Genomic DNA, 27087 nt, shown 5'->3' with positions numbered 1-27087 from the left:
AGTGCTAGGGCAAAAACTAAAATGTGCACCCCTTTGGATCCCCAGGACTAGGATTGGGAAACACTGCCTTAGCATTCTAGCACTTTCAACTGTGTTTTTTTTATTTTCTCTGAGAAATATCTTCATTGTAGCCTGAAAGGCAGAGTTACACTGACATTTAATCAGGAATTATGATGTCTTAGCCTAGGAGAGAACATTTGTATCTTCTGGGTTTTCTCATGCCTTGTTTCCTCTGGGTTTTAACTGCTGTTTTTACTTTTCTTTTTGTTTTCTTCCTTTCCTCTTGACAGTTTGTGTGCTGTATACACAAGGAATCGCCAACAGGGAATGGAGAGAGGTGAGGGGGGAGAAGGTCCAAGGGTCCCATGGAAGTCTGAGTATTGCCTAATTTATTTCAAATCAATACAAACCAGTGTCTGTTCCTCACTTCCTCTTTCATTATAGTTTGGTCGGACAGAGGTGATAAACAATACCCTGAATCCAGATTTTGTCCGAAAATTCATCCTGGACTATTTTTTTGAAGAGAGGCAGAATCTACGCTTTGACCTGTGAGTTAAGACCGTTCTTAATGTGTGTGCGTCTGTGTGTGTTTGAGCATGTTTGGGTGAGAGAGAGTGGTGCTCTGTATGAGTCTGTAAGTACAAGTTGCGTTAAGAATACAATATTTATCAAGTGCGAGAAGGGAGATGTCAGTGTTCACCTTTAAAATAAAAAACACCTTTTCATATAACTTTTTTCTACATTTCGGTATGAATTCCACTTGTTTATGGGATGTTATATTCACTGAAATATTCACCTTGAGACAGTTGTGAGACATGAATATGATGTTGTTTGTTTAAGAGCTATGCGGTAAACAGAGGTACACAATCATTTTCTGCGTGAATGTGTGTGAATGCCTGCCTGGGTGTTTGGTAGGAGAGAGTATGAGTATGTTTGAGAGACAGAGAGAGTGTGAGGGTATGCGTGTGTTTGGGTTACAGAGGGAGTGATAAGGGAAAGAAGATGACGAGTGTGTTTGTAGCTTAGCTCTGTTGTTAGTGGGTGAGGCTGTATTACAATCTACACTGATGGCCCTCCAACAGCTCTTAGCAAAGAGCCGGCGGCTGAGGCGCTCCCACACTGACATTTTACATTTGAGTCATTTAGCAGGCGCTCTTATCCAGAGCGACTTACAGTTAGGGCATTCATCTTAAGATAGCTAGGTGAGACAACCACATATCATAGCCATATCATAGCCATATCACAGCCACTGAGATGTCTTATTTAAGATACTCTTTGAAGAGGTAGGGTTTTCAGTTGACGTCCCATTGTTGTGGGATAGTTAAGAGACAGAGGCGGCAGTGCTAGGGTTGGGTTGTAGGGTTTGAGCATAGCCTGAAGGTAGAGAGGGGCAGTTCCTCTTGCTGCTTCGTAGGCTAGCACCATGGTCTTGTAGTGGATGTGAGCTTCGACTGGAAGCCAGTGGTGTGTGCAGAGGAGCAGGGTGACATGGGAGAACTTGGGTTGGTTGAACACCAGGCGGGCTGCGGCGTTCTGAATAAGTTGCAGGTGTTTGATGGCACAAGCGGGAGGCCCAGCCAACAGAGAGTCCCTGGATTAGGACCTGCACCTCTTCCTGTGCTAGGAAAAGTTGTACTCTACGGATGTTGTAGAGCATGAACCTGCGGGAGTGAGTCACAGCTTTTATGTTTGCATAGGGTGTTGTCCAGGGTCATGCCAAGGTTATTTGTACTCTGGGAGGGGAACACCGTGGAGTTGTTCACCATGATGGAGAAGTCTTGGAGCTGGCAGGCCTTCCCCAGGAGGAAGAGCAGCTCTGTATATCCTCACTAGTCGCACGATTTCATCTGGAAAGAGAGGGGAGAAAGAGGTCAAGATGTAGGGTAGTTATGTGTGAGTGGGGGCAGTGGACTCAATAGGCTGAGTGAATGAGGAGCGGATGTCGTCGACCTTCTTTCCAAAGTGGTTGACAAAGTTGTCTCCAGAGAGGGAGGTGGGGGAGGATTAAGGAAGGAGGAGAAGGTGGAAAAGAGTTTCCCAGGGTTGGAGGCAGTGGCTTGACATTTTGAGCGATAGAAAGCCGCTTTGGCAGCAGATACAGAGGAATAGAAGGTAGAGAGGAGGGAGTGGAAGGATGTAGTTTTCCTCCACAGCTTCCCGCAGCCCTGTTCTGTGAGCACGCAGTGAGTCACTCAGCCACAGAGCGGGGAGGGCCAAGCTGGCCTGGAGGAAAGGGGACAGTGAGAGTCAAAGGATGCGGAAAGGGAGGAGAGTAGGGTCGAAGAGGCAGTCAGGAGACAGGAGGAGAGATGATAGGATAGAAGAGGAGAAAGTAGTGGGAGAGAGAGCGAAGATTGCAATGTTTCATGACCATCTGGGCAGGGGCTGAGTGGGTAGGGTTGGAGGAGAGATGGATAGAAAATGAAACAAGGTAGTAATCAGAGATCTGGAGTGGGGTTGCAGTGAGATTAGTAGGCGAACAGCATCTAGTAAATATGAGGTCAAATGTATTACCTGCATTGTGAGTGGGAGGGGACTGGGAAAGGGTGAGGTCAAAAGATGTAAGGCAGTGGAAAGAAAGAGGTGGAAAGAAGTGACTCAAAAGCAGACGTCGGGAGGTTGAAGTCACCCAGTACGATGAGTGGTGAGCCATCGTCAGCTTATCAAAGTGTCAAACACACTGAGGAACTCTCCAAGTGCACCTGGTGGGTTGATAGATGACAACAATGTTAAAGGGATACTTTGGGATTTTGGCAATGAGGCCCTTTATCTACTTCCCCAGAGTGAGATGAATTTGTGGATACAATTTCTACCCGTAGACTTCCAGTCATTGCACTAACCGTAGTTAGCATTGGCTCGCGAAACTAACTCTGACTGGACACAGAGACATAAAAATGGTATCCACAAGTTAATCTTACTCTGGGGAAGCAGAGAAAGGGGCCTCATTAACAAAATCCGGAAGTATCCTTTAAGCGACAGTGACCGCATGGAATTCAAATGAGGAGATGGACAAGTGAACAAGGGGAAAAATAGAAAATCTACACAGGAGAAATGAGTAGCCCTGTGCCACCACCACGACGACCAGATGCTCACAGACTATGAGAAAATGTGTAGTCAGATGAAGAGCGAGCAACTGGAGTAGCAATGTTCTCTGGGGTAATCCATGTCTCCATCAGGGCCAAAAAGTCTAGGGACTGAAGGGCAGCATAGGCTGAGATGAACTCAGCCTTGTTGACTGCAGATTTGCGGTTCGAAACGCTGCCGGAGACCAAGAATTCCACATTGGTTGTGTGCGCAGTGGTCACTAAATTAGAAGGGTTGCAGCCATGGGGTGGGGAGAGTCTGTAAAACTTACAGGGAGAGGAGCAAAGAGGGATAGAAAACATACACATAGTTGACAAAGCTACAAAAGAGTACAATGAGATCATCTGAAAATAACTAGGTAAGATTCTAAAGTGAGAGAGTGGTGTGAAGTGTGTGTGTGTGTGGGGGGGTGGTGTGACACTCACACTTACACAACCAGGGAAGGGCTTTTTAAAGATCCCCCTGAATGATCAGAGGCGGCTGGCCTCGGGTATATGTGAAGCAGCTGGAGTAGAGCTTCCTCCCTGCACTCGCACGCATGCACACACACACTAGCTGACTTACAGGTTGATTAGGTCCTCACAAACACTCTAATGCTCCTTTTTAAGACCTAGTTGTAAACTCAGCTCAGCCATCCAGTGGGTTCCTCTGACCTGAAGCCTTTTACTTACTTTTTTTTTTACTGTATTTTCACACAGTCCCCTAAACCAGTCATTGCCTTCCACCCTCTCTCCTGCCCCGTCACATCCTTTAACCACTACCCTACCATCACCTCTCTCTCTAATCTACATAATTACTCTCCAAGCCTTCTCCACTGAACCATTCTGTGCCCTGGTCATCCATTTAGCCAATTGATACTGTGTGTATGTGCCAGTGTATTTCACTGGTCAGTCAATTTTCACGTTAACCTCATTCATAAAGCCACAGTATTGTGGACCCTATTAGTCTTCTATTACACTGATTTCAGAGCCCCATCTACCACCATTAATACAGTACTCTATTATTACTCTGTTCAGAAATCCTCGGAGCATCCGCTTCTCAGAGCACAGGGCCAAGAGAAGGCCGGGCTGGCCCACTGCTTTCACTCTCAATGATGTCATACACACTCGCGCGCACACACACTCAGACAAACTCTCGAGTGTGTGTGTGTGGGTGAGACGGAGCGTGTGCAGCCAAACGCATATGTGTGTGTTTTTTGTTGTTGTCATTAAATTAATCATTTAGGAATATTTGTGAGTGACCGAGGCAAAGACAAATAGAACATTAGGCACACCTGTGCATTCTGCCATCGGCGGGCCCGGTTGCGTATCAATGTTTCCTAGTCTTATGGAATTACATTTGTACCAACATGGTTTTGGATCATCTCTCTCCCTCTCTCAGCTGCTGGGTGTCTGTCTCTTTTTATCTTACATGGCACTCTGTCTGTCAAGAGAAACAGACACCATCACACCTGCACACACACACGCACACACACCTGCACACTCACGCGGTCACACACACAAGCTTGCACGCCCTCATTAAACACACGCACAGTGGAGACATCTGAGCAATGGATTAAGGAAGGGATACACTGTACTACAATGAAATTACCTTTCTTTTTGAAAAGCAGGCAGATTTCAGCACACAGGTTGCACTTGTTTTTTGTATAGTTTTTTATGTAGAACCTCCATTCTTGCTATGTCTGAGGGTTTATAACCATTACTACTGACTGCCGAGCGTATTTGTAAAATGGTACGATGATTTTCTGCAAACAGTGATTATGCGTACTTTCCTGTTTCTGTCCAGGTACGACGTCGACTCGAAGAGCGACAACCTGTCTAAACATGTGAGTTGCCTTTTCCCTCTTGTGTGTAACCACTCTCTCTGTTTAGTAATGCTCTCATGAGACAAATACAGATATTCTCTAGAAATCCTTCCAGTCCCAAACCATATTACAGACATGAAGCCAGGTGACTTCTCCAGCAGTGCAACTCCAGCTCCTCAGCCTCAGCTCTAGCCCAAGCTCAGGACGCTTGGATGTGCCCTGTCGCCAGTGCGGATGTGGGAGATTGGAGATATGGCACGCAGCGTTAGCTTGGCTTGCATTGCCTATTCACGTTTCCACGTTCTCCATGCTCACTGCCTCCCCGCCCGCCCAAGCTAAAAATAAATGTGAACTGAAAATGCGTAAAAGTACACTATGTCTCTTGGCAGCATTCGCCGACATGAAGACGAGGATAGGAGGGAGACAAATTACAGCAAATGTTTTTCTCTGGCCATATGGTTTATATACCTTGAGCTGTTAGGGCTGGGGAACACTTCCCACGTTTCACGGATAGAGAGCAATTAACTAGTCTTTATGCTGCATTCTATAGGGTCATGTAACTCTGTTCACTCGCTTACAATGGACCATATACATGTAACTGTCAAAATAAAGCAAACACCAGCATAAAGTGTCTTAATAGGGTGTGCCACCACTAGCCGCCTGAACAGCTTCAATGTGCCTTGGCATAGATTCTACAAGTGTCTGGAACTCTATTGAAGGGATGCAACACCATTCTTCCACGTTGCCGGAGACCAACACCATTCTTCCTCTTTGAAGTCATACACGAACTCATGCAGCTGGTGATCGAATTCCTCCCAGAGTTTTGGCGAGAGTTCATCAATGAAATCCGTTATAGGTGCCAGGGCCCTGTGGAGAAGATGAGGAAGGGGGGGGGATTAGGAGTGTCTGGAGAGCAGTGTGCATGGTGAAAAGAGGATTGGAGGAGTTTGAAATTATTTTGATTTATTTACCTCTGGGAGAAGTCTTCAATCATTTGCAATGCCTTTGCGAGTGATGTGTTAACGGCTGAGTCTGCAGCTCTTTTCTACCTTCTTCTCACGCCCCTGCTACTGCAGCTGCTCAGGTGAGGAGCAAGCCAGTGGAGTAGGTCTTGGAGGTGGGCCCAGGATAGAGCTTCCCAGGTCCTGCATGGAGATTGTTTCTAATTCTGCACTGCAGCTCAGTGCGGAGATGGGCTGGGGGCCGATGACCAGTCAATACTGGGGGCAGATGTAGTGCTTGGGGCTGCTGAACAGGCAGTGCTGGAGCGTAGAGAACAAAACCAGGTGCTGTCTCCATTCACTGAACATCATATCAAATATCATTAACCAAGACTACAATAGACTATAAAATGTTGCAAACGTTTGAGCAGATTTGAGTAGGCCTGGTCTAGCTACTCAACTCTGCTCAAATGTTTGCAAAAATGTTGACTAGCTGGACCTTGCCACCAAACTTTGACTTCGGTGTTACCAATGTGGGAAGCTTATGATTTTATTTCTCTGACAAAATGATGTTTGATCAAAAGTTGTAAAGATCTTTAGTTTAGTTGGTTGGCTTGCTTTCTCTGCATGAGTATGCGGCTAGGCTAGCTAGCTACTAGCCTGGCCTTCTTTGCCTCTACTGGAAAGCTCACCACCACCTTTAGCACGTCCCGCATATTAGTGACACCACAGTCCCTCAGGAGTTCTAAAATCTGCACTGAAGTAGGGATGGCTGTTTTCCACACTCTTTCTCTCTCCGAAGAAGAGCAATGGGCCCCGGCTGCACGGTGGGACAAGGGGGGAGGAGTGATAATCACCGACAGGCAGAATAGATCCTGGGAGCAGCTTTCTGCCCGCTGGACCAAACAGAGCTCATCTGTCAAGTGAATGTATTATACACAGAGCAGAACAGAGCCAGGCTGGGCCCAGTAGCATAGTACAAGTCCTCACTCTTTCGAGTCTCAACACACTGAGTTTAATTTCATGGCCCCAGCCCAAAGGGCCTGTGAGAACAACACCATGCAAACAAAACTAAACACTGCTACCCTCTCTACTTGTGTGAGCCACCACACTACAGTGCCTTGCAAAAGTATTCATTCCCCTTGGCGTTTTTCCTATTTTGTTGCATTACAACCTGTAATTTAAATTGATTTTTATTTGGATTTCATGTAATGGACATACACAAAATAGTCCAAATTGGTGAAGTGAAATGAAAAAAATAACTTGTTTAAAAAAAAAGGGGTGCGTGCATATGTATTCACCCCCTTTGCTATGAAGCCCCTAAATAAGATCTGGTGCAACCAATTACCTTTAGAAGTCACATAATTAGTTAAATAAAGTCCACCTGTGTGCAATCTAAGTGTCACATGAACTGTCACATGATCTCAGTATATAAACTCCTGTTCTGAAAGGCCCCAGAGTCTGCAACACCACTAAGCCAGCAAGGGGCACCACCAAGTAAGCGGCACCACCAAGCAAGCGGCACCATGAAGACCAAGGAGCTCTCCAAACAGTGAAGCATGGTGGTGGCAGCATCATGCTGTGGGGATGTTTTTCATCGGCAGGGACTGGGAAACTGGTCAGAATTGATGGAATGATGGATGGCGCTAAATACAGTCTTCCAGAGATTTGAGACTGGGACGGAGGTTCACCTTCCAGCAGGACAATGACCCTAAGCATACTGCTAAAGCAATACTCGAGTGGTTTAAGGGGAAACATTTAAATGTCTTGGAATGGCCTAGTCAAAGCCCAGACCTCAATCCAATTGAGAATCTGAGGTATGACTTAAAGATTGCTGTACACCAGCGGAACCCATCCAACTTGAAGGAGCTGGAGCAGTTTTGCCTTGAAGAATGGGCAACAATCCCAGTGGCTAGATGTGCCAAGCTTATAGAGACATACCCCAAGAGACTTGCAGCTGTAATTGCTGCAAAAGGTGGCTCTACAAAGTATTGACTTTGGGGTGGGGGGGTGAATAGTTATGCACGCTCAGGTTTTCTGTTTTTTTGTCTTATTTCTTGTTTGTTTCACAAGAAAAAATATTTTTCATCTTCAAAGTGGTAGGCATGTTGTGTAAATCAAATGATACAAACCCTCCAAAAATCCATTATAATTCCAGGTTGTAAGGCAACAAAATAGGAAAAATGCCAAGGGGGGTGAATACTTTCGCAAGCCACTGTATATTGGGCAGAGAGCGAGAGACCCTCTGTGCTCTGTTAGTGGCAAATGGTAAAAGCTACATAGCTTTCACACATTCCATGACTCAGTTGGTTAGGGCATGACAGGGCGCCTACTGTACAAGACCAGGTTGTAGGTTTGATTCTCACCTGGGAACAGTGTGTTAACTGAATGTGTTATATGTGTTAACTCTGTGTTACCTGTAAGTCAGTGTGGGAAAAAAGCATCTATAAAATGACCCTATTTATTATTTGGGGTTTTTCATCACGTATTAATGTCATTCTTCATCCCATATGCTCATATGATTTAATAGAGAAGCCTTACAAAAAATATTTAGTCGCAACGTAAATATCCTAGGAAATGATCTTGGGCTGTGGCATGGTGGGGGCTAAGCCAGGCCCTTTAGGGGTTTGGGAGGTAGATGGAGGAAGATTGGAAAGCATAGCTAGAATCAGGGTCACTTTTCCATTTTGAACCTTGATCTGCTCGCATGGCTTTCGTGCTCATTACGTACAGAAAATTTACAGAAACCCGTACAGAAAATGTATATCAAATTAGTTTATTTCTCATCCATCTTTTGGGCCATTTTTCTCTCTCTCGTGTGTGTGTGTGTGTGTGTGTGTGTGTGTGTGTGTGTGTGTGTGTGTGTGTGTGTGTGTGTGTGTGTGTGTGTGTGTGTGTGTGTGTGTGTGTGTGTGTGTGTGTGTGTGTGTGTGTGTGTGTGTGTGTGTGTGTGTGTGTGTGTGTGTGTGTGTGTGTGTGTGTGTGTGTGTGTGTGTGTAGGACTTCCTGGGCCAGGTGTTCTGTACCCTGGGTGAGGTGGTGGGCTCCATGGGAAGCTGCATGGAGAAACCTCTCATGTAAGTAATGTGCTGTACCGTTCACACATACACACTACCCTTTACCCTATTGTTGCTATTTTTGGCCTATTTTGTCCTCATTATTAAAAGCCAGGCCCAAGAGGCAACATAAATTACATGGTTTAAAGTTGTATTTTATTTAACATTTTGCATCGTTGGTATTCAATTGATGTACAGTATATTCCACATTGCGGCCAATATCGTTGCAATTCCAGTCAATTAAGGAAATAGATTGATCATTCAATACATGATTACCCATACCCTACCCCACCTTGAGAACTCTTTGTTGTTGGCTAAGCAAGGATACCGCAAATTAATTAGAAAACTTAAATGGTGATTCATGTCTGTGGTGAATAGTTTCCAAGTCTTACACAAATGAGAAGTGCAAATTTGTAAATGTATTTTTTAATGAAAGCATATGGCCGCTCTGGAAAACAAGGCTACAATGGCCTGCGCTGTGCACTACAAATATACAGTCGTGGTCAAAAGTTTTGAGAATGACACAAGTATTGGTCTTCACAAAGTTCGCTGCTTCAGTGTTATGAGATATTTTTGTCAGATGTTACTATGGTATATTGAAGTATAATTACAAGCATTCCATAAGTGTCAAAGGCTTTTATTGACAATTACATTAAGTTTATGCAAAGAGTCAATATTTGCAGTGTTGACCATTCTTTTTCAAGACCTCTGCAATCCGCCCTGGCATGCTGTCAATTAACTTCTGGGCCACACCGGCCGTGATTGGGAGTCCCATAGGGCGGCGCACAGTTGGCCCAGTGTCGTCCGGGTTTGGCCGGTGTAGGCCGTCATTGTAAATAAGAATTTGTTCTTAACTGACTTGCCTAGTTAAATAAAGGTAAAATAAAAATTAAATAAAAAAATAACTTCTGGGCTACATCCTGACTGATGGCAGCCCATTCTTGCATAATCAATGCTTGGAGTTTGTCAGAATTTGTGGGTTTTTGTTTGTCCACCCGCCTCTTGAGGATCGACCACAAGTTCTCAATGCGATTAAGGTCTGGGGAGTTTCCTGGCCATGGACCCAACATTTTGATGTTTTGTTCCCCGAGCCACTTAGTTATCACTTTTGCCTTATGGCAAGGGGCTCCATCATGCTGGAAAAGGCATTGGTCGTCACCAAACTGTTCTTGGATGGTTGGGAGAAGTTGCTCTCGGAGGATGTGTTGGTACCATTCTTTATTCATGGCTGTGTTCTTAGGCAAAATTGTGAGTGAGCCCACTCCCTTGGCTGAGAAGCAACCCCACACATGAATGGTCTCAGGATGCTTTACTGTTGGCATGACACAGGACTGATGGTAGCGCTCACCTTGTCTTCTCCGAACAAGGTGTTTTCCGGATGCCCCAAACAATCGGAAAGGGGATTCATCAGAGAAAAAGACTTTACCCCAGTCCTCAGCAGTTCAATCCCTGTACCTTTTGCAGAATATCAGTCTGTCCCTGATGTTTTTTCTGGGGAGAAGTGGCTTCTTTGCTGCCCTTCTTGACTACAGGCCATCCTCCAAAAGTCTTCGCTTCACTGTGCATGCAGATGCACTCACACCTGCCTGCTGCCATTCCTGAGCAAGCTCTGCACTGGTGGTGCCCTGATCCCGCAGCTGAATCAACTTTAGGAGACGGTCCTGGCGCTGGCTGGACTTTCTTGGGCGACCTGACGCCTTCTTCACAACAATTGAACCTCCTTGAAGTTCTTGATGATCCAATAAATGGTTGATTTAGGTGCAATCTTACTAGCAGCAATGTCCTTGCCTGTGAAGCCCTTTTTGTGCAAAGCAATGATGACGGCACGTGTTTCCTTGAAGGTAACCATGGTTAACAGAGGAAAAACAATTATTTCAAGCACCACCCTCCTTTTAAAGCTTCCAGTCTGTTATTCTAACTCAATCAGCATGACAGAGTGATCTCCAGACTTCTCGTCCTCGTCAACATTCACCTATGTTAACGAGAGAATCATTGACATGATGGCAGCTGGTCCTTTTGTGGCAGGGCTGAAATGCAGTGGAAATGTTTTTTGGGGATTAAGTTCATTTTCATGGCAAAGAGGGACTTTGTAATTAATTGCAATTCATCTGATCACTCTTCATGACATTCTGGAGTATATGCAAATTGCCATCATCAAAACTGAGGCAGCAGACTTTGTGAAAACTAATATTTGTGTCATTCTCAAAACTTTTGACCGACTGTACATGCTGTATCTTCAGTGATGTATTCCAGTATATTGTAACATACAGTACAATATGGCCTGGTATTTTGAAGCAGATTTGTTATGGTGTTAGGAGGCCCTCTGTCACTTCCACTAATGGTTTTAAGGGCAAAGAGGAAAATGTATGCGTCCCAAATGGCACCCTATTCCCTTTATACTACTACTGTATACTTACTACTTTTGACCTGGGCCAGTAGGGGTCTGGTCAAAAGCAGTGCACTATATAGGGAATAGGGTGCTATTTGGGACGCATGCAATGTGTTGGAGGTCCATTTCTTTACTTCCTGAGGCACTGAGAGCAGGGTGTTCTTCATGTGTGAACCGTGAGTGGGGTGGCATTCGCCCCACTGTGTTTGTGTGTGCCTGAGATGATTTTGTGTGTGTGTTTCTGTATGTATGCACGTGCGTGTGTGTGCGTGCATGTGTGGTGTGTGTGTGTGGCAAATGTATGTACAGTATGTATGTATGAATCATTGGGTAGTTGCAGCTGAATGGGTCTGCAGAAGAATGGAACACAAGACGATGATATAAGACTGTGCCACTGTTATCGAGTTACATAATCATCTCAGGCTACACTCATTCAGTGTGTGTGTTTTGTGTGTGTGTGTGTGTGTTTGTATGCAGCCGGTCCACTGTATCTTCAAGTGGCACCTCTATTTACATGAAGACGGCCGAGTCAAAAGCGTGGCACTTGTGCTCGGTGGAGTGGAGGAAGATTTTACAAATTAAGAGCAGAGCAAAGGAGGAGCATATGTGCAGAACTAAACAATGCTGGCTGTGATGATTTTAGGAGGCACACCACAAACAGGCATTGAGATGTCACACAGCATTTATTATACTATTTCACATGACAAGTATACCCCTTTTTACATTGTCCTGTGATACCCACCATACTGTGCTGGTCCAGATATTTTCTTTTCACTTAAAGGTGGGAAAGTGAGCCAAAAGAGTATAGATTTTGTAGTCCCTGTTCTAGACTACAGGTGAGAATGTACAGTTATGACTAACTGTTCCCTGAAGGTGGGAAACAAGGAACACAGCTATGGGGAGTTTGTGCACTAGCGCCTTCTACTGAAGAACATTTGAACCAATCCTGACAAGGCCAATGAACAGTGTGCCTCACCGGAAGCCCCGTCTTCCACACGTGATAAACCCGAGGCACAGATACGTTCGTTCAATTCAGTACCGCTCTTCATCGAGCCCAGAACTGGGCGGTGCGGGGCCAAACAGGTGTTGTACCTAATTTCCCTCCTACAGGGAACAGTAGTTATAGCCATAACTGTACGTTCCCTTTCAGTCGGTCAACTCCGTACAACACAGCTATTGGGATATGAAATCACGCCCCATACCGACCGTAGCGGACACCAAATGAAATGGCCCATGGCAGACCACCCAGAGTTCCAACCCGAATGGAAAGCCAGTGGTACCCGGGTATTGCGCAATCTGCACGCTGCGTAATGACCCTCTCCTGTCCCAGCCGTAAGCACACTGTGGGCTACACTGGGAGCAGTGACATGGTGCAGCTGTAGAACTTATGTATGCTAAACGAGAGAGCTACACAATCAATTCCACCATGGGAGGCAGGAATCACCAGTAGCAGTACACTAGCTAGCTCGCCTTGACGAGTCAGCTAACCTGGGTAGCACACTATGCAGCGCTGTTTAGCTAGCCTGATCCCCTCCACATAAGACCGGATCATCGGCCAAGTTTGGGAAGAGTGGTAAACGTGTTTGACCGAGGCAGGTACATGCGGCCGGGCGTGACCACCGACCCGGCAGCTCTCTCCCTTCAAGTCACCTCCCTTAGCCGGTGACAGAGCGCACAGCAACCGGGTTGAGCTAGGTCAGCTTTCGCATGCCTCAGCCCAGGCAGACAAGACATTTGATCCGACTAAAGGCCCAAATCATCCTTGGGTCACGTAACTCATACCCAGCCGAGGTACGGGCACCCGTGAGAGGAAGCCATAAGAATTCCATACGTTTGCCAAGGGAACCTGCGCGCACCATTGACTAGGGGAACAGTGACAGCGGCGTGCAAGCCACTGTTACTGACACCGTCCCGCACGCAAGCTGACCCGAGCGGGGGCAGCTGGAGCATGCACCGTGTCGAAACAGATAACAAAATGTGAGTATCTTTTAATTTATTTCGACAAGGTCTTGAACCCGAGCCCTGCTTGTTAGCTTTCGTCGTTTTGGTTACATTACTCCGCCAATTAGCCAGGCTAAACAGGCAGAAGAATAACTAACAGATTCAGCAGGAAACTCACAAAGCCAGTTACCAAGCTTTAACACACAATTTCCAGAAGGATGAGCACGCCCATGTTAAGTTAGAGTAAACCCTGATATTTCGCGTTCCCATGATTATTTTAAAGAATAGATTAAATTGTTCTGCTCAGCTCGAGGTGAAGAGCAGAAGACTTGAAGGAATGAATCCGTGACTTGGGTTTATCACCTGTGGAAGGCGGGACTTCCGGTGAGGCACGGTGTTCATTGGCCTTCTCAGGCGTGATTCTAATGTTCTTCAGTAGAGGGCGCTAGCATGTGAACTCCCCATAGCTGTGTTGTACCGAGTTGACTGACTGAAAGGGAACCAGATCAACTCTGTAGATCATTTAATTGTATGAACTGCATAGTTAGTTCAATGCCATTCGTCTTCTTTATCCAGCCACCTCTTTCCTATACCCTCACTCTCTCTTACTCCCCGTCCCTTTCTCTCTCGCTCATTCTCTTTCTATCTCTCCCTCCCTTTCTGTTTTTGTGTCTCTCTATCACACTCAGCTACTCATTCACTCTTTCACTGACTCTCTCCTCCTCTCTCTCTCACAGTCTCTTTCCATCTCCCTTTCCCGTGCTATGTCGTCGTCGTCCCCCTCCCACCTCCCACCTCCCCTCCAGTGCCAAGGTTTTGTGCTCACTGCTCACCCAGTCAGTTCATTTCAGTGAGTGCTTCTCTCGCTGTGCCTCCGAGAGCCCCGGCTGCATTTCAAAGACTCACTTCAATTTGCCATCTATTTTCCTCCATGCATATTATTGCATAATTCCAGCAACATTACATAGCTCTACTTAGCCACATGAAAAACAATGTTGCTCTCTCTCTCCAGTCTAAACCAAGCCTTTGGGTTCTGGCATTCATTTGTCTATTTTTAGACTTGGTCAAGTTCTTTCTGTCTGTTGACATTCTGCACAAAACGGCAGGCCTCATCTTTGTCAAGGAAGGTATTGACGATTCATGTACGACATGCTAGATGGACAGGTCGTCATTGTAAATAAGAATTGGTTGTTAATTGACTTACCTGTATAAATAAAGGTGAACTAAAATAAAATACAAAAATGGACGGAGTGCCATGAACAACACACAAATGTACAGTAACGCTGCCAGAAGTGATGATTCTAGTCTCTCTCTTTTGTGTTTTAACAGTGGGATTCCAGGGAAGAAGTGTGGTACCATCATAGTGAGAGCAGAGGAGCTGAGCAATTGCAGGGTGAGTGGTTTTTGTGTGTAAAAATAAATAGGAAATCATAGTATGCAGCTGTTGTAAGTGTTCCCGTTTGAATGAACAGTCATCATCAAAATGGAACAACTTTAGCATTTTAAACAGTGGATATTCCATCATACATAGCCACATACTCTACATGGGAGCAAAAAAATGACTTGTTGCCTGTTTTCCTACAAATAACTCTCTAAATACTAAGGGACCCAGTCAATCAAAACAGGTCACGAAATGTAAACGAATTAGAAAAAATATTTGAATATTATGTGCTATTTTCCCAGTCTGTGGTTTTGATTGTCTGTCTGTTCCATCTATCTGTAACCTGTTCTCTCTAGGAGTCAGTGATGCTGCAGTTCTGTGGGAACAAGTTGGACAAGAAAGATTTCTTTGGGAAATCGGATCCTTTTCTGGTCTTCTACCGCGGTAACGAAGATGGATCGTAAGTCGTCACGACAAGCTTTGATTTATTATTACATTTTGTACAAAACATCATACAAATCTAATCAAAACTTGATTAATTCACAACCGCTAACATTTGTATTATTAAAGTGTTATTAAATCATATTTGTTTACATACAGTATATATACTGTACTGTGTGAAGGGCGGCAGGTAGCCTAGCGGTTAAGAGCGTTGGGCCAGTAACCGAAAGGTCGCTAGTTCGAATCCCCGAGCCGGCAAGGTGGAAAAATCTGCCATTCTGCCCTTGAGCAAGACAGTTAACCCCCAACAACAACTGCTACCCGGGTGCCGATGACGTGGTCATCGATTAAGGCAGCCCCACACACCTCTCTGATTCAGAGGGGTTGAGTTAAATGCGGAAGACACATTTCGGTTGAATGTCAGTTGTATCCCCTTTCTGCCCATACACAGTGGAAAATAAGTCTGTAGCTTCCAGTCGAATCTCGCATCCACAACAAGACCATGGTGCTTACCTATAGAACAGCAAGAGGAACTGTCCCTACCTTCAGGCTATGCTCAAACCCTACAACCCGAGTACTCCGTTCTGCCACCTCAGGTCTCTTGGCCCTCCCACCCCTACGGGAGGGCAGCTCCCACTCAGCTCAGCCCAGTCCAAGCTCTTCTCTGTCCTGGCATCCCAATAGTGGAACCAGCTTCCCCCTGAAGCTAGAACAGCAGAGTCCCTGCCCATCTTCTGAAAACATCTTAAACCCTTCAAACAGTATCTTACATAATCCTACTCTTATTCTACTGATAGCTGCTTTATTGAGGAAAAATGTACTTTCTATGCCTGTGATATGTGGTTGTCCCACCTAGCTATTTTAAGATGAATGTCTCTCTGGATAAAAGCATCTGCTAACTGACTAAAATGTAAATGTAGACACAGAACAAATACTGTACCCATATGGTGACTTTATGGTATATAATACTGCCCACTCATAAGACTCATGTTATGTACCCTATACTACGTCCCTGTCGAGACATACACAGAGAGTGTAGGTGGTAAGGGATGAGTGGACGTGAAAGAAAGGAAGAGAGGAGAGGAGAAATGAAGGGTAAAGAAAATAGAGGGTGGTTGAGACTGAGTTAAACACACATTTGCCCAGCAGATGTTTTTATGCGAGCTGCCTCACTTATCTTACACTTAACACGTTTGGCTTTTGTGCAGCTGGATATTTACTGAAGCAGTTTAAATGGCTAGCTCCGGGGCACAACAGCAGCATGCCCACCCTGACCACATGGCCACACTGCATCCTGTATAAGAACAGGAAGCTGCTGTTGTTTTGTTTTGACTTTTATAGAGCAAGAAATAAGTAGGCGTTGACAACAACATGTTGTCTTGAAAGGGTCCTAACAGCCATTGTGTGTGTGCTTGTGTGCGTGTGTTTCTAGATTTACTATCTGCCATAAGACAGAGGTGATGAAGAACACTCTGGACCCAGTGTGGCAAGCCTTCAAGATCCCCGTCAAGGCCCTGTGCAACGGAGACTATGACAGGTAACTCATACCATAGATGCAGGTAACTAACAGATGCATAGATTCAGCACTTTGAAATAAAAATGAGAATGGCAGAGAGAGTCCCTTTTGTAGTGACTTCCTCCTTCTACACTACATTACTACACTACAGTGCACTCCAGTTAACACTAGAACCACTGGGCCTCGAGGGACCCCCCCTTCAATCTAATGAGCAGTCACTCTGACTGCAACAGTCCAACAGTGTAATTCATACATTTCATAAATGCTATCGCAAAAATAACCATTTGGTTGTGATTATGAAGGCCTTGGGTAACGTTTTCAAATAACACAATAGCATTTTCATTCATTTACAGTATGTTACCGTAGGCTATATGTAAAAAATAAATATTTGTGGAGTGCCTTTGTTACAACTATGAAACAGAAAGCATATGTGCTGGAACACGGCAATAGCTTATTTCTATAACAAAATAAAAATATACCCGCGGTCAAATAATACCCACGGTCAAATAATGAAAACTTCAGTAGCCTAAACATCAAATGAGAAAGTATGAATTCTCTTATAAAAATTAAAATAAAACAACATTTTTTATTTCCACCGGTAAATGTGTGCTTTCATATTGTTTTCTTTGGCAACTGTGTTATAAGCGGAATAAATGCCTCCGTTCTGTACATTACCTTGGAAAAATGAACTCCGCAAAGGGACTCGGCGGCTTCGTCCATGATTTCCAAGGTAATGTACAGAATGTCGGCATTTATCCTTTAATTGTGCTTGTGTGCGTCTTCACGTAATGGCATCATTTAGCTATTAGCCCTTGTTCTAACAGTAGACCACATTTTCATAACTTTCTCTTGCTTGACACACTTAGATATACCTTTGTTTGGTTATAGTACATAATAGTCTCCAGTTTTCTCTTAATTGTATCCCCGTCATCTTGTCATTCTTCAGCACCATTGTGGAGTAGCCCTACAACGGCTGTGCAGGTGCCTTATTTAGCTCCCGTCTCACTTTGTTCATGGTGCCGGCCAGACTTGTTTTCTTTGCAAGCAACTTGTTCGCCAATGACAGTGAAGGGAAGAAATGGTCCCTGGTGACATTTCTTCCCTTGCCAACTTAAGGTTCCACAAGCCTCCTCATCACATTCTCCGACACTCACTCACCTGCTGCCTGAAGTGGATATTTTCCCAGATATTGAAAGCCGTTCAGCATGTACAATTACCCACGCTCTCACTGTGTAGCCTACTCCAAGTAGGACAGAGTAGACTGAAAACACTGCTTTGATTCAGTTGACTGATATAGGGTACATACCATTTTAAGATTATAATAAGAATGGATCAATACAATAGAATGGCCCGCCCTGTTCTTCATTCACAATTAGTGATTACATAATTAGGCATTGTTGGCTTCCCCTCGCTCAACAACTCACCCATTCTCCCCCATCATACTTTACTTAATTTATTTTATCTGTTGTTATACAGTATGTGTGAAATTAGTTTCAGTATAGTTTAGGTTCAGTTTCTAGGCAATTATCGGGGTGAGTATCAAGGAGCGGAGCAGGCCCTACTGTTGGGAGAAGGAGGGGTAACAGGGAAAACCCTCTAAAACTGGTTATAACTCCAGTTCTGTTTGTGATATTAAGATTCTAACACCAACAATGTGTTATATACTTATTTAGGAAAAGTCAAGGACAAGGGGAGTATGACTTAAGAAATGGCAGAGTAATAAAATACAAAAATTCATGAGCAGAGCAATTCCATGGTAAGGTCAACCTGAGCATGAAAAACTAAATAGCTTATTTCCTAATTAAACTACTTTCATATTTACCTTGAATGTGTGTATTTTTTACCTTGAATGTGTGTATTTTGAACTAAAGACTACATTTGGCCTTTTATATTTGCCAAAATTGAATGTTATTGTTACTACAAAGTAGGATACAAAGTCTCAAAATAAGTATTTTCAGTCAACCAGGTTTCATAGCTTTTGGCAGTGGCTCACAGAACTTGTTTTGGTACTCACATCTGTACCCCTGTGTTTCTGACCAAGTCAGAAGGTTAATGAAACAATATCAAACCATTTTTTGTCCATTGAGTGCTAGTATAAAATTCTACAGTCTAGTGAAGATAGAACGCTGATTTGGACAGGCAGTGTCACATCCGTAATGTTTTTGAGGAAAGGTTGTTATTATGGAGGCGTTTCGAGTATGATTGTATGCAAACTTTCTTTGCAAAGCTAACTTTCATCAAGGGCTTAGGTGACCTATAATTGGTTTCCTTTTTCTCTTTGTCAGTACTCGTTCTAAGAGTAACGGATGTGACCGTTAAGGACTCTTCATAACATGATCAATGACTCACTAGTCAGCATCACTGCATAACGCAATCATGATAAAATGTTAATGCCCTTCCTACTGCTTCCAAAGTGTTTTCATGTTAGCAAAGGAGCTAGTGGGCAATCTTTATCTCTCTGTGTGTGTGATCTATTTCGGGTGTACTCACGTTTCATATGACCTGCAATCATGCGTTGTTCAGCTAACTGGAGCATTGCATGTGATCACATGGCATAATAAAGGTCTTAAATTCATAAACATAATTAAGGTCTTAAAAATCCATAAACTTTCACCGGTCATGCTGAGTTTTATGATCTGACAAGAAATGTCTACGAAAGTGTAAACCTTGTGCCACTGGTAGGTTATAATCTAATGAAACTTTTTTTCTTTTTTTTCTTTACCATTTCACGTAACGAAAATGAAGACGTTTAACCCTTCATAGGAACGACATCAACATAATGACATACGTCAAGATATAGTAGAGATGATAAGGGATGAGTGAGGAATGAGTCCAGCTAGCTCAAATAAACAAGGGAATGAAATGGGTGTATCAGTCCCTGAGTCTAGGGTTAGAGGTATACACTGAGTCTACAAAACATTAAGAACACCTGCTCTTTCCATGACATACACTGACCAGGTGAATCCAGGTGAAAGCCATGATCCCTTATTGATGTCACTTGTTAAATCCACTTCAGATCAGTGTAGATGAAGGGGAGGAGACAGGTTAAAGAAGGATGTTTAAGCCTTGATACAATTGAGACATGGATTGTGTATGTATGCCATTGACGGTGAATGGGCAAGACAAAAAATACAAGTGTCTTTGAATGGGGTATGGTAGTAGGATACCAGGCGCACCGGTTTGTGTCAAGAACTGCAACGCTGCTGGGTTTTTCACACTCAACAGTTTCCTGTGTGTATCAAGAATGATCCACCAACCAAAGGACATCCAGCCAACTTGACACAACTGTGGGAAGCATTGGAGTCAACATGGGCCAGCATCCCTGTGGAGGGGAAGGGGGTCAACTTAATTAGGAAGGTGTTCCTAATGTTTGGTATTTGTGTACATCTTGCCAGTCAAGGACAACAAGGCTTGGGTGGCTGCAAGTCAAGTTGTCCAGTCCCTGTGTCCTTTTTTGGACAACGGGGAGGAGGTATCATTTCATAGCGCCTGTGCTAGCAGACTAAAGGGTGTGAGATTAATACAAAGCATGAGTTTATAGATTTTTTTTTTAATTGAGTTAGTTTTTGCATGTTTATTCTGTTACTCAGTAGGTGATTAATAATACATCTGTCATTAATGATCTAGAATGAAATTACTAAAACGTTGTAATTGTGAAATGGAGTGCAGTGTCATAATTTGCTGTCTGTCTTTTGGGACCCAGTCACATCCATAACGCAGAATGTCACATCATAACATTTTCCTCTAGTGTTATAAATATTTACACCTATATAATATAATTGTTGAGGTATGCAGCACTCTAATTCGCAATCAAAATAGAGATTTTCAAATAAAGAATTGTAAATGCATTTCTTAGCACATTTGTGCATTTATGATTGGTTAAGACGGGACCCACGAGTGCACTTTGATAGCCTATGCAATAACTAATTCAAGATATTGGTGATTTCTTGGTTCCTTGAGGTACACTGCATTTTCAGATGACAACAAAAGTATTATGTTAAGTTTGATGAAGAAATCTTTAAACATCCGTAACGGAGAATGTCGCATCCATAACGGTACATTTTCCTCTCTAAAGTATATATGACCATTTTTTTATTTTCATCATAGTTGTTTTTGTGTGTAGCCAAGCCTTACTTTCAAAGTGCCTATTAATATTTTACCCTAAGACTTTGAGATGCACAGACTTTTGCTGATGTGTCCATTCTCTCAAAATATGCCTGTCCATTTGCATCACATCCATAACGCAAGTTTCGTGGTTCCGTAACTTCACAGTGGTATTACTTAGAATTTTGTAATTTTGTGTCTACACTTCCCCTATAGGGTTCTACAAATACACATCAATATTTTTAGTTATGCTTGATAAGTCAATTCTGTGAGACATTTTGTTTCTCATTTTGTGTGCAAATGTCACATCCATAAAGCTGGATTTGCTCAGCAGTCAAAATGACTGCTTTAGCGGTTCTAGTGTTAAAGCAGTTTAAGATGTGGTTTAAAAAAAAGATCTGTAAAATCCAATCTGTTACTATAATAACTGCAATCCACTTAGAGTTACCAGAGCTAGCCAGACCTCGTAGGTGTGACGTCTGCCTATATCACTAAGAACCAAGTGGTACTTAAGAAACCACAACACATGAATAAATAGACATCAGTATTCCTGTACATTATAGTTGACCACAAACCATTTCTATAACCACTTGAGGATTCAGGTACAAAGCAGTGGCTGCTGCTGCAATTGTTCGTTTTGTGACCGTGACTCCTGCAATCTAGTCCAGTTGAAGGTCATGTAATTTGTTATTGATGAAATTTCTATATTTGTCAGTGTTTTAGAATTAGTTGCTTATTAGGCTATATATCGATGTGTGCCCGATGCCACCCCTCATCTCTGATTCTCTGCTGGCAGCGCAATATAAATTGTGCCTGTAGGCTATTTAGTGTGGTCTCAATCAAATGATCCATAGCCTATAGGCAACAAAGTGCATGCTCGGAGAAGCACAGAGCAAAGTTATATTTCTAAGGTAGCTGCTGGGATGGTGGAAATAAAACTAGGCTGCATTACACACTGCAATTGATATTCAACCCAGAGCCCCGGCCTGCTCTGCTCTTGCTGATCAAAAACTTTTTTGTGTGCTGCTTAACCAATGGCTGTGCTGTGTAGGGCTATGGTGGCAGTTCAGGAGGAGAGTCAAAGGTTTCTGCCGAAAATAATTAATACTTTTTGGCCTAGTCCAAAAATGCACTGTCTTGCACGCCGACTAGCCTATAGCCTATGTTCTGTTCAGTTTGAGGAGTTGCTAAAGATGAGAAGGAGGACCGGAGGTCAACTTTGATAGCTTGCTTCTACTATAATTAATTTGATTAAAAACAATATGTTTCTTGCCCATACTATATTTATCAGAGTTATTGACCTCAAAATAACATTGTGGTGCTGAAACTTGAAGCAGCAGCCGTGGCACAATCAATCGGAAATGGACAGCTCATGGTGCTGAAAGTAGGCAAATTTGAGTAGGCATAATTCATTTCAACGTCATTTTAATTAGACTTTACTAACAAGAGGGCTTTGTGTTGGATCCTATTTCTTCCTATTTAAGAAATAAGAGGTAGGCCTACCTGTTTGACAGACGAAATTAGGCTCTGGCTGCTATATCTATAGATTTGTCTGTCAATTCCTCCACCCATCATGCACTCTTTAAATAGCTTACCTCCTTGTCAGTGAAGGGCTGTTAAGTTAAAACCAAGACGCAAATTGAGGGGGCATGAGAGGGCCATCCATTTCCATGTCAGAGGTCAGATTTTCTCTTATTATAAATAACTTTCACTCCCTTAGCACATTGAATCCCAAAAGCAGACACCTTTCTGAGAGCAGACCCTCTTAGAGCCAGACCATCCTCTTTCACAGATGAGCACCTCTCTTTTAAACAGCAGAGATTCTCAATCAGACACACTAATTGGTTTTTCAAATGGAGTTTCTATCTCTCTCTCGCTCTCTCTCTCTCTCTCTCTCCTTCAGGAGCATAAAAGTGGAGGTGTATGATTGGGACCGAGATGGAGGGTGGGTACTGTCTCAGACACATACACACACACTCTACTTATTATCTGCACTTCTGCTATAGTAACTGCCCCAGGGGCAACCACATGAATAGTGTCTGCACTCAGAAATTGTGTTTATGTATTTCATGGGTGTCATTACATAATGTAGGTTACTGTTAGATTATTGCAAACAAACTTGCTGCTTGGTGTCACTCTGGGATGGAGTTTGTCACATTAACAATGTACCTATGTTGCAGCAAAGGCATTTTGAAAAGTAATGTTTAAACCATCGGATCTGTTCCTAAAAAGGCGATCCCAGCTGGAAAACCCCCTCAGCAGGTGTGTGAGACACTGTGTGTGTTTACTCTTCCAGCCATGACTTCATTGGGGAATTCAATACCAGCTACAGGGAGATGTCAAGAGGCCAGTCACAGTTTCACAGCTACGAGGTGAGACATGTTGTAGCAGGTATACACACACACATTCACACACACACTAACGCACGCCCCCACAAGGATAGTGATACAAGCGCACACACACACACACACACACACACACACACACCCTTATCTTAACCGTTTACCCAAACATTGAGCCTTCGAGGGTGGTATTGCAAGGTCTAGGAGAGGGGCGTCAAATATCTGGCCCGCGAGGGGGTCAAATCAGGCACGCGGGTGGTTTGAGTAACGGGTAAATTATTTTTGGGGTGAGGGAAAACAAACTCAATATACTTTCAAATGATTCAAACCAAAAATCGAAACTGTGTCCAGCTCGCTAAAAATCACTGAAATGAAAGCTAGACAGTCAGGGAGCATAGACAATTCCCAAAATGATGGATAGAGGACTTTTGTTTTGCACATTTTGTCGGTGAGGAAATATACAAATGTTCAGTGCGCCCCTCCGGACCTTGTTGAAGACCGAATGCGGCCCCCAGGGCAAAATGAGTATGACACCCCTGGTCTAAGCAGTCATTTTGATTGAAGAAAAAACACATTTTAAGTCAGGCTTTCAGTTGCCTTGGCTTTGTTTTCAACTCAAGATCAATAAGACACAACAAAGTGAACCAAGCCATGTTCTGTTCTCTGCAGGTGGTAAATCCAAAGAAGAAAGGCAAGAAGAAGAAATACCTCAACTCAGGAACAGTGAGTCGATACCCTCTTAGACTCTGACTTGAAAAGGCCACTTATCTTTCAACCCTAGCTGTATGGCTGTGTCTCAAATGACACCATAATCCCTACAGCCCTCTGGGCCCTCGTCAAAGTACTGCACTATATAGGGAATAGGATACCACTTGGGATGCATGCTATGGATATAATTCTGCACTTATTTTCCGCCTGTTCATAGCCCAAAGGAGTCACAGTTGAATTAGTAGCTTAGTATTGTACTGTATGTCTTTTAGCCAACTCTATTGTTGTTGTGCCATATTTAAGTAGGTGTTATAATTATGATTGTCACGTTCGTTGAATGACGGGTCAGACCAAGGCGCAGCGTGATATACGTACATGTTTATTAACTTATAAACCCACGACAAAATAACAAACCAAAACGAAATGTGAAGTCCAAGGTAGAACACACAACATACCTTACAAGGAACAAGATCCCACAACCCACTAATGCCAATAGGCTGCCTAAGTATGATCCCCAATCAGAGACAACGAGCTACAGCTGCCTCTGATTGGGAACCACACCGGCCAACATAGATCTACACATAATAGATCAAAACATAGAAAACACCACAAAGAATATACACACCCTGACTCAACATTTAAGCGTCCCCTGAGTCAGGGCGTGACAATGATACTACTGTATTTCCAATGAAATCCTGAAGTGCGGGATGGCCCCTAAGACCCTCACAAACTTCTACAGATGCACCATTGAGAGCATTTTGTCGGGTTGCAGTACGGCCTGGTATGGCAACTGCACCACCCTCAACCACATGACTCTCCAGAGGGTGGTGTGGTCAGCCCAACGCACCATGGGGGGCACGCTGCCTGCCCTCCAGGACATTTACAGCACTTGCTGTCAAAGGAAGGCCAGGAAGATCATAAGGATCTCAGCCACCGAAGCCACGGTCTGTTCACTCAGCTTCCATCTAGCAGACAGAGACGGTACAGGTGCATCCGAGCCGGGACCGAGAGACTGAAAAACCGTTTCTATCACCAGGCCATCAGACTGTTGAACAGCCATCACTAGTCGGCTACCTGCCCGGTACTCAGCCCTGCACGTTGAGACTAACACCCCATGTACAGTGAGGGAAAAAAGTATTTGATCCCCTACTGATTTTGTACGTTTGCCCACTGACAAAGACAAGATCAGTCTATAATTTTAATTTTACATTTATTTGAACAGTGAGATACAGAATAACAACAAAACAAATCCAGAAAAATGCATGTCAAAAATGTTATAAATTGATTTGCATTTTAATGAGGGAAATATGTATTTGACCCCTCTGCAAAACATGACTTAGTACTTGGTGGCAAAACCCTTGTTGGCAATCACAGAGGTCAGGCGTTTCTTGTAGTTGGCCACCAGGTTTGCACACATCTCAGGAGGGATTTTGTCCCACTCCTCTTTGCAGATATTCTCCAAGTCATTAAGGTTTCGAGGCTGACGTTTGACAACTCAAACCTTCATCTCCCTCCACAGATTTTCTATGGGATTAAGGTCTGGAGACTGGCTAGGCCACTCCAGGACCTTAATGTGCTTCTTCCTGAGCCACTCCTTTGTTGCCTTGGCCTTGTGTTTTGGGTCATTGTCATGCTGGAATACCCATCCACGACCCATTTTCAATGCCCTGGCTGAGGGAAGGAGGTTTTCACCCAAGATTTGACGGTACATGGCCCCGTCCATCGTCCCTTTGATGCAGTGAAGTTGTCCTGTCCCCTTAGCAGAAAAACACCCCCAAAGCATAATGTTTCCACCTCCATGTTTGACGGTGGGGATGGTGTTCTTGGGGTCATAGGCAGCATTCCTCCTCCTCAAACACGGCGAGTTGAGTTGATGCCAAAGAGCTCAATTTTGGTCTGATCTGACCACAACACTTTCACCCAGTTCTCCTCTGAATCATTCAGATGTTCATTGGCAAACTTCAGACGGGCATGTATATGTGCTTTCTTGAGCAGGGGGACCTTGCGGGCGCTGCAGGATTTCAGTCCTTCACGGCATAGTGTGTTACCAATTGTTTTCTTGGTGACTATGGTCCCAGCTGCCTTGAGATCATTGACAAGATCCTCCCGTGTAGTTCTGGGCTGATTCCTCACTGTTCTCATGATCATTGCAACTCCACGAGGTGAGATCTTGCATGGAGCCCCAGGCCGAGGGAGATTGACAGTTATTTTGTGTTTCTTCCATTTGCGAATGGCCATGGTGGAGAGTTTGGAATCTGATTGATTGATTGCTTCTGTGGACAGGTGTCTTTTATACAGGTAACAAGCTGAGATTAGGATCACTCCCTTTAAGAGTGTGCTCCTAATCTCAGCTCATTACCTGTATAAAAGACACCTGGGAGCCAGAAATCTTTCTGATTGAGAAGGGGTCAAATACTTATTTCCCTCATTAAAATGCAAATCAATTTATAACATTTTTGACATGTGTTTTTCTGGATTTTGTTGTTGTTATTCTGTCTCTCACTGTTCAAATAAACCTACCATTACAATTATAGACTGATCATTTCTTTGTCAGTGGGCAAACGTACAAAATCAGAAGGGGATCAAATACTTTTTTCCTTCACTGTATATATAAACACTTGTCACCTCATATTCTGTTTATATACTGTTGTTTACTCACTGTGTATGTATACTATATTCTCAACATAGCTCATCCTAATATACATACTACTGTACATACCATTTTATTTTCCTAATTATATACTGTCAATACACACCACATATTTATATTCTGGATTCTCACACATGCTCACTCTAATATATCTACGATTTTTATTTCTTGATTTCTTGTTTAGATTTTTTGGATTATTTGTTTATTTGTATTGTATTTGGGAGATATTCTACTGCACTGTTGGATCTAGTAACATAAGCATTTCGCAGCACCTGCTATAACACCTGCAAATCTGTGTACATGACAAATAAAATGTGATTTGTGTTTTAAAGGGATAGATCACTTTTATAAAGTTTTAAGCTTCATGTAAAGTAGAAAATAAGCTAAAACTTCAAAAAGTATCCTTTTAACCTCCGAACATGTTGCCAGGTAACCCTTCTGTCCTGCCTGGTGGACATGGAACTTACCTTCCTGGATTACATTAAAGGAGGGTACGTCCTGAAGTTTTTTATTTTTTATTAAAGTTTTATTTGAATAGGGACACATTGGATACACCATCACTCTTTATCTTATGTCTATAATCCCTAGATGAGCATTACGTTTACAAGTGAATAATTTAGTACTAGCGTTCTATTGTATATTGTGCTTTCTGATTGTGTTGTGTACCCATCCAACTTGGCTTGCTTGTTTTGCTTCCAAGCAGCTTTACATTATGTATTACAGCAATAGG

General features: G+C 43.5%; 1 protein-coding gene across 4 annotated transcripts in view; it reads left to right on the top strand.

The window, feature by feature from the left end:
- Window positions 1-27087, top strand: part of LOC311137455 (copine-8-like) — a gene marked incomplete at both ends in the record, with an annotated part of 78692 nt that overhangs the window by 26420 nt on the left and 25185 nt on the right. Inside the window, 11 exons of one of the 4 annotated variants that reach the window (XM_084171968.1) lie at window positions 291-337; window positions 445-548; window positions 4870-4909; window positions 8830-8906; window positions 14545-14608; window positions 14953-15056; window positions 16470-16574; window positions 22561-22602; window positions 22954-23029; window positions 23669-23722; window positions 26787-26848. In XM_084171968.1, the coding sequence (XP_084028094.1) occupies window positions 291-337; window positions 445-548; window positions 4870-4909; window positions 8830-8906; window positions 14545-14608; window positions 14953-15056; window positions 16470-16574; window positions 22561-22602; window positions 22954-23029; window positions 23669-23722; window positions 26787-26848 (775 nt within the window). Of the gene's footprint in view, window positions 1-290; window positions 338-444; window positions 549-4869; window positions 4940-8829; window positions 8907-14544; window positions 14609-14952; window positions 15057-16469; window positions 16575-22560; window positions 22603-22953; window positions 23030-23668; window positions 23723-26786; window positions 26849-27087 lie in introns of all 4 variants that reach the window. The other 3 variants (XM_084171971.1, XM_084171970.1, XM_084171969.1) reach the window with 3 other exon arrangements.

This window comes from Coregonus lavaretus (assembly GCF_964263955.1).
Source record: "Coregonus lavaretus genome assembly, chromosome: 11".
Taxonomy (NCBI): Eukaryota; Metazoa; Chordata; class Actinopteri; order Salmoniformes; family Salmonidae; genus Coregonus; species Coregonus lavaretus.
The sequence above is the reverse complement of the archived record's forward strand: the minus strand, read 5'-3'. Positions and strand labels throughout refer to the sequence as shown.